The 16,418-nt window shown below is 51.1% G+C and overlaps 1 protein-coding gene across 3 annotated transcripts in view; it reads left to right on the top strand.

Annotated features, from left to right (window-relative positions):
* The first annotated feature begins 10,338 nt into the window (after positions 1-10,338).
* MAPKAPK3 (MAPK activated protein kinase 3) overlaps positions 10,339-16,418 on the top strand; it is a 28,112-nt gene continuing 22,032 nt past the window's right edge. The window contains exons 1-2 of one of the 3 annotated variants that reach the window (XM_005222920.3): positions 10,339-10,459; positions 10,736-11,011. In XM_005222920.3, coding sequence (XP_005222977.1) covers positions 10,787-11,011 — 225 coding nt within the window. In that variant the 5' untranslated portion in view covers positions 10,339-10,459; positions 10,736-10,786. Of the gene's footprint in view, positions 10,475-10,735; positions 11,012-15,875; positions 16,306-16,418 lie in introns of those variants that run through there. The other 2 variants (NM_001034779.2, XM_015459615.3) reach the window with 2 other exon arrangements.

Here is a 16,418-nt window from a genome sequence, read left to right as displayed (position 1 = left end):
GGGTGCACAGGCGGCGGGCCGGGACTGAGAGGTGGCGTCGCGGACGCGCCGGGAGGGCGCGGGGGGCGGGCCTGGAGGACAGGGCGGGGCGAACAGCCTAATCTTTTGTCCTCTGTGTCCCAGCCCTTCCCGGAAGCGACGTCTTCCTAGAACCGCCGGCTGTGCGGTCGGGCGGCGAGGGGTGCGGGTGGGGGGCGTCGGCTCCCCTAGTCTGGAGCCGAGGGCAGCTAAAGGAAACACCTTTGACAGATTTCCAAGAACTTTCCAGGAAAATGGGGCGGGGCCCTGCGCGCCGACCAGTCGCAGTGCAGGAGGTGGGGCCGAGTGGTCAGGGAGGGCCAATTAGAGCTCTTGGATTCGAGGCTGACGTAAGCCAAGGGGGTTGGGCGTGACCTAGAGACCAACCGGTGAAAACCAAGTTGAATGGGCTAGGGAGAGGCCGTTGCTCTACCTACCTGAGCTCAGATTTCCTTCGGGGCACTCCGCTTCGTTAGCGACAGGCCCGCTTATCTCTGAATAGGACCGGTGGCAGCACGAGGGCGTGGCAACGGGTCTGTCCGCCCAGCTAATGGCTCCTCCAAGGCGGTGTGCTGGTGTGCAGGCGCCCCCTATGGGCTGCACTTGGACCCCTGGACCCTGTGTGGGGCAGGCGGGTGGCATGGGTTGTAGTTTGGGGAGAAACATTAGGGGAGAAAAGGGGTTCAGAGGGAGTATCCAGATCCGAGTAGGTTCACGGATGGCCTGCAGCCACTGCAGCCAATAGGATCCAGGCGAGAAGGTTTCCGCTGGGAGTTGGGGAAGAAGGCGCCATCCAAACCTTTGCACTCTGCGGGGCTATCCAGTCTCAGCCCTAAGCTGGCCGAAATGACTACCGACTTGAGGAGACAGGCAAGGATAAAGAGCCCCCAGCCCACCCCACAGGACAGTTCACATGTGTCTCTGGCTTGGTGGGCCCCCTAAAAATATGGGAGAGAGACCTGGAGCTCCAAACCCCCAGAGATAAACTGAAGCTAGGGGATAAAAGTAGAGAGGAGGAGCAGTGACAGCCTCTCCCATCTACACGGAGCTCTGATACATGCGATCCTCAATAGCTGGTATTTCTCCCATTATTGCTGAGCCCCAGGGAACATGCCCCTACCATTGATCCTTTCCACCTTTTCCCATTCACTGGACTCACCAGGGAGTATCCTTAAAGGGGCTGCATACATATCCTTGAAGCCCGTGGGCCAGGAGATGAGAGAATTGGAGCAGTGGTAGGGTCCACTCCATCTTCCGGGTGTGTACCCTCCAAGTTCCCTGGAAAGAAGATAAACTTCAGGTCCCCTCGCAGGGATGACAGGCTCCTGGCAGTGTCCAGAGGCATAAATGGTAGTATCCAGGCTTTCCCCAGGGCAGACAGGGCTGAGCTTGTCCTGCCTGGGAGGGGATGGAAGACTGAGGGATCCAAAAGTAAAAGCCCGTGAAGCAGGACAACATGACAAAAATAATTGGTTCACGTGAGAAATGGCTTCATGAAACCCACTTCTCTGTCAATTTCCTTAAAGGAACTTGAACTTCAGTGTAGCCCCACTTCAGTTCAGTCACTCAGTCGTGTCTGAGTCTTTGCCAACCCATGGACTGCAGCATGCCAGGCTTCTCTGTCTATCACCAACTCCTGGAGTTTGCTCAAACTCATGTCCATCAAGTCGGTGATGCCATCCAACCATCTCATCCTCTTTGGTCCCCTTCTCCTCCTGCCTTCAATCATTCTCAGCATCAGGTTCTTTTTAAACGAGTCAGTTCTTTGCGTCAGGTGGCCAAAGTATTGGAGTTTCAGCTTCAGCATCAGTCCTTCCATTGAATATTCAGGACTGATTTCCTTTGGGATGGACTGGTTGGATCTCCTTGCTGTCCAAAGGACTCTCAAAAGTCTTCTCCAACACCATAGTTCCAAACATCAACTCTTTGGTGCTCAGCTTTTTTTATGGTCCAACTCTCACATCCATACATGATTACTGGAAAAACCAAAGCTTTGACTAGACGGACCTTTGTTGGCAAAGTGATGTCTCTGCTTTTTAATATGCTGTCTAGGTTGGTCATAACTTTTCTTCCAAGGAGCAAGCGTCTTTTAATTTCATGGCTGCAGTCACCATCTGCAGTGATTTTGGAGCTCCCCAAAAATAGTGTCTGTCACTGTTTCCATCGTTCCCCCATCTATTTGCCATGAAGTGACGGGACCAGATGCCATGATCTTAGTTTTCTGAATGTTGAGCTTTAAGCCAACTTTTTTACTCTCCTCTTTCACTTTCATCAGGAGGCTCTTTAGTTCTTGTGGTGTCATCTGCATATCTGAGGTTATTGACATTTCTCCCTGCAATCTTGATTTCAGCTTGTGCTTCATCCCGTCCAGCATGTCTCATGATGTACTCTGCATACAAGTTTAATAAGCAGGGTGAAAATATACAGCCTTGAGGTACTCCTTTCCTGATTTGGACACAGTGTGTTGTTCCATGTCTAGTTCTAACTGTTGCTTCTTGACCTGCATATCAATTTCTCAGGAGGCAGGTCAGGTGGTCTGGTATTCCCATCTCTTGAAGAATTTTCCACAGCTTGTTGTGATCCACAAAATCAAGGCTTTGGTATAGTCAATAAAGCAGAAGTAGATGTTTTTCTGGAACTGTCTCGATTTTTCGATGATCCAAAGGATGTTGGCAATTTGATCTCTGGTTCCTCTGCCTTTTTCTAAATCCAGCTTGAACATCTGGAAGTTCATGGTTCACATACTGTTGAAGCCTGACTTGGAGAATTTTGAGCATAACTTTGCTAGCGTGTGAGATCAGTGCAATTGTTTGGTAGTTTGAACATGCTTTGGCATTGCCTTTCTTTGGGATTGGAATGAAAACTGACCTTTTCCAGCCCTGTGGCCACTGCTGAATTTTCCAAATTTGCTGACATATTGAGTGCAGCACTTTCACAGCATCATCTTTTAGTATTTGAAATTTAGTATTTGCAATAGCTCAACTGGAATTCCATCACCTCCACTTGGCTTTGCAGTCCAGGATGTTTGGCTCTAGGTGAGTGATCACACCATCGTGATTATCCAGGTCATGAAGATCTTTTTTGTATAGTTCTTCTGTGTATTCTTGCCACCTCTTCTTAATATCTTCTGCTTCCATTAGGTCCATAACATTTCTGCCCTTTATTGTGCCCATCTTTGCATAAAATATTCCCTTGGTATCTCTTAATTTTCTTGAAGAGATCTCTAGTCTTTCCCATTCTATTCTTTTCCTCTGTTCTTTGCATTGATCACTAGGGAAGGCTTTCTTATTTCTCCTTGCTATTCTTTGGAACTCTGCATTCGAATGCGTATATCTTTCCTTTCCTCCTTTGACTTTCACTTTTCTTTTCACAGCTATTTGTAAGGCCTCCTCAGACAACCATTTTGCCTTTTTGCATTTCTTTTGCTTGGTGATGGTCTTGATCTCTGCCTCCTGTACAATTTCACAAACCTCCGTCCATAGTTCTTCAGGCACTCTGTCTATTGGATCTAATCCTTTGAATCTATTTGTCACTTCCACTGTATAATCGTAAGGGATTTGATTTAGGTCATACTGAATGATCTAGTGGTTTTCTCTACTTTCTTCAATTTAAGTCTGAATTTGACAATAAGGAGTTCATTATCTGAGCCACAGTCAGCTCCTGGTCTTGTTTTTGCTGACTGTATAGAGCTTCTCCATCTTTGGCTGCAAAGAATATAACCAATCTGTTTTCGGTATTAACCATCTGGTGATGTCCATGTGTAGAGTCTTTCTTCTTTTGTGTTGTTGGAAGAGGGTGTTTGCTACGATCAGTGCATTCTCTTGGCAAAACTCTGTTAGCCTTTGCCCTGCTTCATTCTGTACTCCAAGGCCAAATTTGCCTGTTACTCCAGGTATTTATTGACTTTCTCCTTTTGCATTCCATAATGAAAAATACATCTTTTTTGGGTGTTAGTTCTAGAAGGTCTTATAGGTCTTCATAGAACTGTTCAACTTCAACTTCTTCAGCATTACTGGTCGGGGCATAGACTTGGATTACTGTAATATTGAATGGTTTGCCTTGGAAATGAACAGAGATCATTCTGTCGTTTTTGAGATTGCATCCAAGTACTGCATTTCGGACTCTTGTTGACTATGATAGCTACTCCATTTCTTCTAAGGGATTCTTGCCCACAGTAGTAGATATAATGGTCATCTGAGTTAAATTCACCCATTGCAGTCCATTTTAGTTCACTGATTTCTAAAATGTCGATGTTCACTCTTGCTATCTCCTGTTTGACCACTTCCAATTTGTCTTGATTCATGGATCTAACATTCCAGGTTCCTACGCAATATTGCTCTTTACAGCATTGGACTTTACTTCCATCACCAGTTGCATCCACAACTGGGTGTTGTTTTTCTTTGGCTCTGTCTCTTCATTCTTTCTGTATTTATTTCTCCACTGATCTCCAGTAGCATGTTGGGCACCTACTGACCTGGGGAGTTTATCTTTCAGTGTCCTATCTTTTTGCCTTTTCATACTGTTCATGGGGTTCTCAAGGCAAGAATACTGAAGTGGTTTGCCATTCCCTTCTCCAGTTGATGACGTTTTGCAGAACTCTCCATCATGACCCGTCCCTACACAGCATGGCTCATAGTTCCACTGAGTTAGACAAGGCTGTGGTCCATGTGATCAAATTGGTTAGTTTTCTGTGATTGTGGTTTTCATTCTGTCTGCCCTCTGATGGATAAGGATAAGAGGTTTATGGAAGCGTCCTGATGGGAGAGACTGACTGAGAGGGAAACTGGGTCTTGTTCTGATGGGTGCTCAGTAAATCTTAAATCCAATTTTCTGTTGATGGGCGGGGCTGTGTTCCCTCCCTGTTATTTGACCTGAGGCCAAACTATGGTGGAGGTAATGAAGATAATGGCGACCTCCTTCAAAAGGTCCCATGCATGCACTGCTGCACTCAGGGCCCCCAACCCTGCAGCAGGCCACCACTGACCCACACCTCCGATGGAGGCTCCTGGACACTCACGGGTGAGTCTGGGTCAGTCTCTTGTTGGATCACTGCTCTTTTCCCTCCTGAATAGGCCAGAAGCTGCTTGCCTGGGATGGGCATGGGTGTGGAGGCCTCGTTACCACATTGATGGCTGGGGCTCCTGGAAGAGCCCAGCATGGGGCCCTTGTGTAAGGTGCTGTTTCTCCAGTAGGAACTATCTGCTACCCCACATTACTGTGAAGACAGAGGGGCTTCACAGCTTTGAACCTCAGTCTCCCTGGGTATAGACCCCAAGCTCTCTGCCCCAAGACTACCCCTACCCTCTACCTGTGACTACTGTACTGAACGCTTACTATGTGCCTGGTGACCTCAGCTATTTCCAGCCCCATTTCATTGTCTAACTACTACATATTGTCCCCTCTTTACAGGTGATGAAAATGAGGCACAGAGAGGTTAAAATATACCCTAGATCTCACAGGCCCAGCCCCACCCGCACCCCCCCCCGCCCCAGTCCACCCCAACACACTTCCTCTCTAGCTCTTGTGACAAGCCAACTCCTAGGCATCCTTCAGGGTCCAACTTTTAGGTCCTCAGTGAAGCTTCCCTGCCTCCAGGCCAGTCAACACCAGAGCACCCAGGGTCTCCTTGAAAGCGCCCCCTACAGAAATCAGTGATTGTGCAGTTCTGTGTGTAAACTCCAAGGGTTTTGCCCTCCAGCTGCACTTTGTGAAGGGGGCTTTCCTGGTGGCTCAGATGCTAAAGAATCTGCTTGCAAAGCAGGATACCTGGGTTCTATCCCTGGGGTCGGGAAGATCCCCTGCAGAAGGGAATGGCCACCCACTCCAGTATTCTTGCCTAGAGAATTCCATAGACAGAGGAGCCTGGCAGGCTATAGTTCATGGGGTCACAGAGTCGAACACAACGGAGCGACTAACACACACTTTTTGCCCCTTGTGACTCTGAGAGCACCGTGCACCTCCCCTGCTTTCTGGGAAGAGTGGTGTGCCTCTGTTTTGCCCCAGGTATCGGCCTGCCCCTGGTGTTGTGGGTCCCTCTGGCCATCTAATTATGACCCCTCCTGCCCTGTCTGCTGGGCCCACACTGCCACCCAGTGGCAGTGCCTCTCCTAGTTTCACGTGCCACATCTCCATGGATTCTTTCTTCTCAAAAAACCCTCCCCTGCACCCTAGAGATTCTAGTTGCAGGATCTCTCTGCCGTTCCCCACCCAGAACAGTCACAAGGTGGGTCATGAGAATACACAGCAGTGCCTTCCTCAAGTCGAACTCGTTTGATCTCTAAACTTTCCTGTGTGCAGCCTCTCCTCTCCCCAAAGAACAGTCCACACGCTGTGTGTGTGTGTTGGGGCAGAGGGGGTTCACCTGCCCCCCCACAACCGCCCCGCAGGCACTCACTGGGCCCCATGGTCATGGTGAGTTATTCGAAAGCCTCTCGGCCCCCATCCCCTTGGACATACATTCTTCACGGAGGGCTGTGTGGCACAGCTTGCTACCTTGTATTCACCTGCTGGGCTTTCCTGGTGGCTTAGAGGTAAAATATCTGCCTGCCAATGCAGGAGATGTGGGTTCAATTCCTGAGTCGGGAAGATCCCCTGGAGAAGGAAATGACAACCCACTCCAGTATTCTTGCCTGGGAAATTCCATGGACAGAGGAGCCTGGCAGGCTACAGTCTATGGAGTCGCAGAGAGTCGGACACAACTTAGCGACTAAAACAACAGTCCACCTGCCCCGACCCAGCTGTCCCAAATACTGAATCCTCCCATCAATGTGCAGGTGGCAGATGCTTGCTGGAATGTGAGCAGCGAGGGGAAACTATGCATCCTGGCTCCCCGAGTCAGTTGCAAAACATGTCTATGATGAACCCATGTGGAGACTGTGTGTGCTGTGTACCCATTGGCTTTGGCGTGGACACTGTGAAACGAGAGGCATTGCCATTGCCTACTTTTTACATTTCTGTATGGTTCAATTTTATTGTAACAAGCAAGTTTGCTTATGCAATTAAAATTTAATAGAGATTAATTAAAAAATACAAAAGTGTTAAAACAATTGTAATCTAACTCTAGTTTTTAGAAAATAAGAGAGTCCAGAGACCACAGCATGCAGAGATACCCTTGGCTACAACAAGCAGCCAGCCTCTGCCCTCAGCTCTCTGTTGTTGTTCAGTCGCTAAATTGTATCCATCTCTTTGCGACCCCATGGACTGCAGCACCCAAGGCTTCTCTGTCCTTCCTATCTCCCTGAGTTTGCTCAGATTCATGTCCATTGAGTTGGTGATACTATCTAATCAACTCATCTTCTGCAACTCTCTTCTCCTTTTGTCTTCAATCTTTCCCAGCATCAGGGTCTTTCCCAATGAGTTGGCTCTTGGCATCACGTGGCCAAAGTATTGCAATTTCAGCATCAGCCAGGGTTGATTTCCTTTAGGATTGACTAGTTTGATCTCCCTGTTGTCCAAGGGACTCTCAAGAGTTTTCTCCAGCACCACAGTTCAAAGACATCAATTCTTCAGCACCCAGCCTTCTTTGTTGTCCAACTCTCACATCCATGCATGACTACTGGAAAAAACATAGGTCCGACTGTATAGATCTTTGTCAGCAAAGTGGTGTCTCTGCTTTTCAATATGCTGTCTAGGTTTGTCATAGCTTTCCTTCCAAGGAGCAAACATTTTTTAATTTCATGGCTGCTATCCCCATCCACAGTGATTTTGGAACCCAAGAAAATAAAATCTGCTATTTTCTATTTTCTCCTCATCTATTTGCCATGAAGTGACGGGACCAGATGCCATGATCTTAGTTTTTTGAATATTGAGTTTTAAGTCAGCTTTTTCACTCTCTTCCTCCACCTTCATCAAGAGGCTCTTTAGTTCCTCTTCACTTTCTGCCATTAGAGTAGAATCATTTGCATATCTGAGGTGGTTGATATTTCTCTCAGCAGTCTTAATTCCAACTTGTGGTTCATCCAGCCCGACATTTCACATGATGTACTCTACATAGAAGTTAAATATGCAGGGTGACAATATACAGCCTTGTCGCACTCCTTTCTCAGTTTTGAACCAGTCTGTTCCATTGTCCCATGTAAGGTTTTAACTGTTGCTTCTTGATCCATGTACAGGATTTTCAGGAGACAGGTAAGGTGGTCTGGTATTCCCATCTGTTTACGATTTTTCCACAGTTTGTTGTGATCCACACAGTCAAAGGCTTTCTTGTAGTCAATGAAGCAGAAGTAGATGTTTTTATGGAATTCCCTTGCTTTCTCTGTGATCTGATGAATTTGGCAGTTTGATGTCTGGTTCCTCTGCCTTTTCTAAACCCAGGTTGTACATCTGGAAGTTCTCAGTTCACATACTGCTGAAGCCTAGCTTGAGGGATTTTGAGCATAACCTTTCTAGTATGTGAAATGAGTGCAATTGTCCAGTAGTTTGAACATTCTTTGGCATTGCCTTTCTTTGGGATTGGAATGAAAACTGACTTTTTTCAGTCCCGTGGCCACAGCTGAGTTTTCCAAATTTGCTGACACATTGAGTGCAGCACTTTAAACAGCATCATATTTTAGAATTTGAAATAGCTCAACTGGAATTCCATCACCTCCACTAGCCTTGTTTGTAGTAATGATTAAAAGCTGGCTTTAAACTCAATATTCAAAAAACTAAGATCATGACATCTGGTCCCATCACTTCATGACAAATAGATGGGGGGAAAATAGAAATGTGGCACATTTTATTTTCTTGGGCTCCAAAATCACTGCGGATGGTGACTGCAGCCATGAAATTAAAAGATGCAGGCCTGAAGACACTTGTGGATACTTGGGTATACAGAGGAGATAACTTTCGGTGGGACAGAGGGCACGGTGGGACAGGTCCTGCCAGTGGCCTGTAGATGGCAGCAGAGGCCCACACAGAGATCTTGCCCCAATTCAACCCAACCTTCCCTGTTCCAAGTGAGCCACCTCCTCCTGGGTTGTGGGGTGAGAGAGAAGGGCAGGAGCAGTGCAGGCTTGTTCAAGGAGACAGCCACACATCCTGAAGCTCTAGTCGTTTCCTCTTACGGGCCCTCACTTTCCTTATTTGTGAAATAAGAGTTAACAGTCTGTGATGGGAAAATGAGTTCAAAATATGTAAGATAATCTAAGATGGGGGCTTCCCTGGTGGCTCGGACAGTAAAGGATCCATCTGCATTGCAGGAGACCTGGGTTCGATCCCTGGGCTGGGAAGATCCCCTGGAGGCAGGCATGGCAACACACTCCAGTATTCTTGCCTGGAGAATCCCCATGGACAGAGGAGCCTGGCAGGCTGCAGTCCGTGGGGTCTCAAAGAGTTGGACACAATTAAGCGACTAAGCACACAATCTAAGATGGGCTCAGAGTGGAAGGGAAGACCACTTAGCTAATAAAGAATATCTGGCACTAGGGTGGAAGGAGGAGACTTCTTAAACATGACACCAAAAGTTCAAGTCATAAGGTGAAAAGTTGGTCGATATGACTAAATAGGAATTTAGGATTTCTAGTCTTAGGATCGGAGAAGGCAACGGCACCCCACTCTAGTGCTCTTGCCTGGAAAATCCCATGGACTGAGGAGCCTGGTGGGCTGCAGTCCATGGGGTCGCTAGGAGTCGGACAGGACTGAGCAACTTCACTTTCACTTTTCACTTTCATGCATTGGAGAAGGAAATGGCAACCCACTCCAGTGTTCTTGCCTGGAGAATCCCAGGGACGGGGGAGCCTGGGTGGGCTGCCGTCTATGGGGTCGCAGAGAGTCGGACACGACTGAAGCGACTCAACAGCAGCAGCAGCAGTCTTAGGATGCTGTTTTCCAAGGGAATATGAACAAGAGATGCACAGAAGGGGAGAGATACCAGTGCTAGAAAGATCCCAAGAGCAACCAGGAACCAGAGAGACGCGAATCTCAACAAAATTCCATTTCATTCTCCCTGTTGACAAAAATTAAGACTTTAGATAGACTGGCAGCGGGCCACCACTAAGTTGCAAACCTTTCACATTGTACTGGAGGGCCTTTTGGGAGCTTCCAGAGAAAACACTCGATTCCAGGGGCTACCTGGGGCTCCAGGAGATTTTCTGTGCTGCCACTTCCTTGGTGGCTTGTACAATTGGCTGCTCGCACAACTCACCCGTTAGCCGGCTGCTCTAGCGCTGGGTTTTCCCAGCGGCTGGCGGAGCCTAGGAGGTTTCCTCCCCCTCTAGAAGCCACGCCCCCTATTTCTGCCGCCGCTCTAGGCGGGTCCGGCCCCGCCCCGTCCTGCCTGGGCCAGCCTGGCCCTTTAAGGCTGACCCAGCCCGGCTTGTAGCCGGGGACGCGCGGGGGAGGGGAGCGGTCACGTGGGCAGGCGGCGGCGCGACTCTCGGCTCTGGGCGCTCAGGGCCGCGGCCTCTGGCGACCCCTGTCCCTGCCACTTACCGGCAACCACGGCCCTGTGAGCTGCCGTCAGGTACGCCCTCGTCAGGTACGCCCTCACAGGGCCCCCTCCACCTCCTAATCCCGGGACCTCCCGGCGCTTTCCCCTCTTGACTGGTGGTCCGGGCAGGACTCGCCTGGTGCCCGGCTTGCGTGACCACCGCCCCCTGCCGCGGGTCCGTCCTCTCCAGCAACTCGTTCCTCATTCCCAGCCCTGTCCCCGGCCCGAAGCCCAGTCCGGCTGAGGGCGTCCTTGGCTGGAGTGTATTGAAGGAGTCTGAGCGGAACTCACTCTTCGTCTCTTTCCCAGGTGGCTCCGGACGCGCCAGGCTGGGGCCGCCTCTGAGCGCCCCGCGGGGCTATGGACGTGGAGACAGCAGAGGAGCAGGGGGGCCCTGCGCCCCCGTCAGGTGTACCCTGCGGACCTTGTTCCGCCGGCGCTCCCGCCCTCGGGGGGCGGCGGGAGCCCAAGAAGTACGCAGTGACCGATGACTACCAGTTGTCCAAGCAGGTGCTGGGCTTGGGTGTGAACGGCAAGGTGCTGGAGTGCTTCCACCGGCGCACTGGGCAGAAGTGTGCCCTGAAGGTCAGTGACCCCGCGCTCCCGCATGGGCGGGGGCCCAACAGCAGAGCCCTGTGGATACGGGCTATGCCTAGGGCCTCTGTTAAGCTTCTTAGGCTAAGCATTACCGTTTTCTCCTCTTACTCGTGTGTAAGGTTGGGCTCCTGGTCCCTCCTGCTTCACAGATGAGAAAACTGAGGCTTAGCTTAGCTAAGCTCAGAATGTCCCAGGGAGCAAGGGGGTGTAGTTAGCTGTGGGTAGAGCCTGCTGTACCCGGAAGCAAGGAGTGAGTAATTCCTGACTCTGGGTTTCTGGCTGGGCCTGTGAGTTTGGGCCTGAGGGGGACCTGCATTCAGCTTGGCTGCTCCTTCTATGAGAAACTCTTCTGACTGGAATGGGTTTCACTTACTTTCTGCCTGAGTCCCCACAAAAGCTTGGGGTGGGGCTAATTCTCCTGAGGCCCCTGTCTGCCTAGGCTGGAGTGGTGACAGTCTCCCAGGGCTGACTGGTAGGCAAGCCTGACACCCATTGCCCCTGTGGGCAGGAAGCTACTCATGGGCTCCAGATGAGTCAACCAGACCCGGGTTGAAAGGGGCAGACCCTCCTCCGACCTGACCCACCCCGTTTCCTGGGCAGAGGGCGGGCCAGCCATCTAGCCACATCACACCATAGACTCTCTGTGGGCCTGGTTAAGACCTCGCTGATATAGTTGGAGTCCTGGAGTCTTGAGGGTGGCTGACCGAGCTCCGTAGCCCTGGCTTAGGTCATACAGTTTTGGGCCCAGGACTGTGCCCCATACCTCAAATCCCTTGACTCTGTCCTTGCTGGGAACTTCACTTAGCTGTAGCCTCTGCCAACGACTTGGTGGATAGGTAGAGCATGGCAAGGAGCGTGGCTCCTGAAGGTTAGAATACAGCTGAAGATCTTCTCATTTTACAGGTGTTGCAATTATGAGCCTGAGCCCAGAGTCCTGCAGTTGTAGCTCTAATCTTTGGCCTGCATTGTGACCTTGGACTAGATCTTGGACTCTCAAAAATCAGGTTCCTCTGCTCAAGGGTTGTTAAGATATGGAGTTAATGTGAGCTTGGAATGGAATCATGCATGTAGAGAAAGTGGCCTGGCACAGGCCTGGCGAGGCCACAGGACTTGCTTAGGGCACAGAGTCTGCAAGTATCTGAGCGGGAACCTGGGCCCAGCTTACCAGGAGTGATAGAGGGGGTCATCTCCCCAGGGTGGTCTTGGAAGGGATCATGAGGATGGGTCTGGAAGATCTCAGGGCTGGGCTGGTGAGGCTGGGTCTCAGGCACAGCTTCTTTGCTTACGAACCCAGCCATGGAGTGGGGTTGGGAGCCCTTCTGGAGCCCCTGGCAGGGGATTCTCCAAGTCCTTCAGGAAAAGGATGGCTCTTCTGAGGGGAGATGGAGCTAAGGAAGTGAGCAGTGACAATCTTCATTCTCTCCTTCAGCACCATCTTGGCCCTTTCACTCCTGCTTGGGTCAGGGTGCAGCCTGGGTGGGCAAGGGGCCATCTGAAGCCTCTTCTTAATACTGAGGTTTTGGCCCTGTGAGCCAGGGCTGAGCTCCGACCACCCCGTGTGGTACTCCAGAGGCTGTAAGTGAGACAGGGATGGAGTGGGAGGCTGGAGTTCATGGGCCCAGGCAGCACTGGCTTAAGCAGGACTGGCTCTAAGCCTTTTCCTGCAGGTGCTGTGTCTGATAGTGGTCCCTGTTGTGGACTGGAAAGGGGGCAGATCCAGAACAGATTCCCCTGTTGTTCCCCTTTAGGCTTTTTGGGTGAGCATGGCTAGAGATGTTGGCTTGGGATCTTCAGAATTTGGTGTTAGGTTGGCCCACAAGGGGGACATGGAGTCCATGAGGCCCCCACCCCAGCACCTTCCTGTTCTTGCCACCCCCCACCCCACTCCAGTGACCAAATCCCCACCCAACTAGGCAGGTCCTCTCCTGCTTCCAAGATGGGACAACCACAACCTCTAGCACATCATACCTATATTATGAGTGATGGCTCTAGTGAGGCTATAAACCTATAAACCTTTCTGTTTATAGCCTCTGCCCCTGCACAGGAGGGCCAGGACCAGGAGACCTCAGCACATGGCCGTCTTGGGCCCCGGGAGCTCAGTCAGTCCCTGAGTGGGTCTCAGCCCTCTCTCTGCTTCTGCCTAGCTGTTTCCCCAATTGCCCCTGGTCAGCCTAAGCAGAGGCCCTGGGCTCTGGCCTTTCTGCCTCCCTGGACCTACATCCCTTCCCAGGCAGACCTCTCCTTGGCTTGTAATCTGGCTTTGTCCAGGCCGTCTCTGCCATTTGTGGGCCAGGCCTAGTGTCCTGCCCTCTCTTCGTGCCTGTCTTCCTGGCCCTGTTGCTCAAAGTGATAGATAGTGCTTGGCATGAAGCCTAGAACACAGCAGACGCTCATAAAACAGGAAGAGCTGTGGTCAGTGTCCCTGTAGCTGTTGCTGTTCTTTGGGGGCCCCAGAGAAGCAGGCTCCTCCTTCCTGGGGAGCTGGGCCTCTTCTCCTTTCCCTGAGCCCCTGACCACTTGGCCTGATCCGTCTTGGCCTCCCTCACACTCAGCGACTCTCTCCCGAGGAAGCTTCTACCCGCAGTGCCGACATTCCAGTCTCCACACCACCCTTAGCACCTCTGTAGTCCCTTTGGCAGGAACTGGAGGTCTGCCTGCCAAGTGTCTGGGGCAGGGGACTGCCTCCTACTGACCTCTTGTTTGTGATCCCTTCCAGGGCTAACTGGTTCATTGACACCCCATATCTTCACTGCTAAGTGGACACAGCCACCCCTTCACATGGAGAGCCAGTCCCTCAAGCCTTATCCATATAAGAAAGTCAGGACCTGGAGTGAGTTAGTGGTCAGAAGCCACATGACTTGATTGGGATGGGAAATTATAGCAGAGACCAGAATCATCTCCCCTCCTGACTTTCTGCCAAGTACACGTGTGATCCCTGGCCGCCTGGCAGGCAGAAATGATAGTGACAGTTAGATAAATGGAAACAAAGGCTTGTGGGAGGGAGGTTCCAGAAGGAGGGAACGTATGTATACTTATGGCTGATGCATGCTGATGTGTGGCAGAAACCAATACAATATCGTAAAGCAATTATCCTTCAATTAAAAGTAAATCATAGAAAACAAAAAAACAAAGGCTTGAGTAGCTTGAGGGGGTCTGCAGTGGGAGTCTTCTTTCCCAGTCCTGCTCTCCAGCCTCTGGGTCCACTAAAAAATGTTAGGAGCCCCTGGGGCTCCCAGTGCCGTCCTCGTCCTGTCTTTGTTGGAGTGGAGTTTTGGGGTGTTGAATCCACATGCCAGGAGGTCCCTGCGTTGCTCCATGGGTGGGGCTGGCCTGTTGGAGCTGGTGCTGTGGAGCTGGATTTGAGGCTGGGTGGGGCTGCCTGGCAGGCCAGGTACTTTCTCATTTAGCAGCTGCCACCCCTTCACCTACCACCTCCAGACCGGTCAGATCACCCTCTGCAGGGCCTCGTTTACTGAGTTGACACATCAGGAAGCGTGTGGAGGGCTGGCCGCCTCATACAATGGAGTCCCCCCTAGTGGTTTTACTGCATCTCTCCAGGCCGCCCCTCTCCTGAAAGGAAAGAATCTGAGTAACTCCAGTACTACCAGACTCAAGTAGCCTTCTGAACTGCCAGAAGTGGGCAGTTTGTTTTTTGAAATGAGGATCTTAGGGAGGGTGTCAAGCCCTATGAAATGCAAATAGCAGGATTTGGGGACAGTTTGAAAATTTTTTAATTTTTCTTTATTTTTTTTAATAAAAAAATTTCTTTATTTTTCGCTATGCTGGGTCTTCATGGCTACGCGAGCTTTTTCTCTAGTTGCGACGGGTGGAGGTTACTCTCTAGTGGTGCTCAGGCTTCTCACTGTGGTTTCTCTTGTGGCAGGGCACGGACTCTAGGGCTCACAGGCTTCAGTAGTTGTGGCTTCAATAGTTGGGGTGCACAGGCTTCTCTGCCCTGTGGCATGTGGGATCTTCCCGAATCAGGGGTCGAAACCACGTCCCCTGGTGGCAGGCAGATTCTCTTCCACTCAGCCACCAGGAAAGTCCCAGAGGGGGATTGTTTTGAGATGTTTCCGGCCCGGCCCAGCTGGCCTCCCTCACAGCTTCAGCAGCTGTGTTCCTAGCCTGCTGTCAGGATCCCCTCTGCTGGGACTTTCAGAATCATTTTCCCACCCAAGCCGGGAACTGATGCCATCTCTCCAGGCTTCAGGCCTTGGTGTTGTGGGGTCTGATACTCCCAGGAATGGCCGACAGTTTTCCGGAGTGTTCTGTCTGCCAGGCCCTGGCCCTGTGCACAGTACACATTATCTTACCTAACTCTTTTCATTCCCATTTTATGGATGAAGACACTGATACTCAGAGAGGTGATTCACTTGCGCAAGATGGCCAGCTGCTGTGTGGCAGGACTGGGACATGTGTCTAGGCAGTTTGATCCCAGAGTCTTAGTGCCCAACTCACCTCATGCCTCATGCAAGTCTGTGGGGACGTAGGAGGCTCTCTGACACTCGGCTCCTGGAAGAAGGCTAACAGCGTCCTCCATGACCGCACTGGGCCCCAGGCGGTCCTGCTGCTGTTTGTCTGCGTCTGTCCAGCTCTCCTCATTGTGCAGGGTGCTATGCTTGGGAGTAGACAGGTGGTGGTCCCCCCCCCACACACACACACAAAGCCAGCACACAAGGACCGTGCTAGCTGTGGGAATGCCTCAGAAAGGGTGTATGGTTCATCTCAAGCCTTGTGAGTCTCAGACAAGCCCAGCCCAGCAAAAGTCCAGGGTGCCACAGGCAGGAAGTTAGGTTGGTGAGTGGGCGAGAGGAAACTGTCAGGACTGGGCCAGCCAGGGGAGGTTTCCTGGAACAGACTGCCAGCTTCCATGCAGGCCTCTGGTCTGAGAAGCATGTGGATGACAGAGGAGGGCACAGGGGCTGTGTGTGTGTGACAACATGCCTGGTTTGCACAACTCAGCACTTGCTGTGGGGTACTGCTTCCCCACTCCCAGTCTTGTGTCCTCATCTCAGCAAGTGGTGTCCAGGCCCTAACAAACTCTGGGGAGCCGTGGAGGGACCAAAGGGCCCTGTGGAAGAAGAGGCAGTTAGGTAGGATTTGAAGGATTGGGGAAAGGTCAGCAGTGGCTCTCCCTCGCCATTTGTCAGAACTCAGATTCATACGTCATCCCACTAGACTAGAAAGTGAAATTGAAAGTGTTAGTTGCTCAGTCATGTCTGACTCTTTGCGACCTCATGGACTGCAGCCCACCAGGCTCCTCTGTCCGTGGGATTTCCCAGGTAAGAGTACTGGAATATGTTGCCACTTCCTTCTCCAGGGGTCTTCTCAACCCAGGGATCGAAGCCGGGTCTCCCGCATTGAGGCGTCTGTCTGTCTTTGGTGCCCTCCCTCA

Source organism: Bos taurus, chromosome 22 (assembly GCF_002263795.3).
Source record: "Bos taurus isolate L1 Dominette 01449 registration number 42190680 breed Hereford chromosome 22, ARS-UCD2.0, whole genome shotgun sequence".
Lineage (NCBI taxonomy): Eukaryota > Metazoa > Chordata > Mammalia > Artiodactyla > Bovidae > Bos > Bos taurus.
This window is presented reverse-complemented; position numbering and strand designations above follow the sequence as displayed.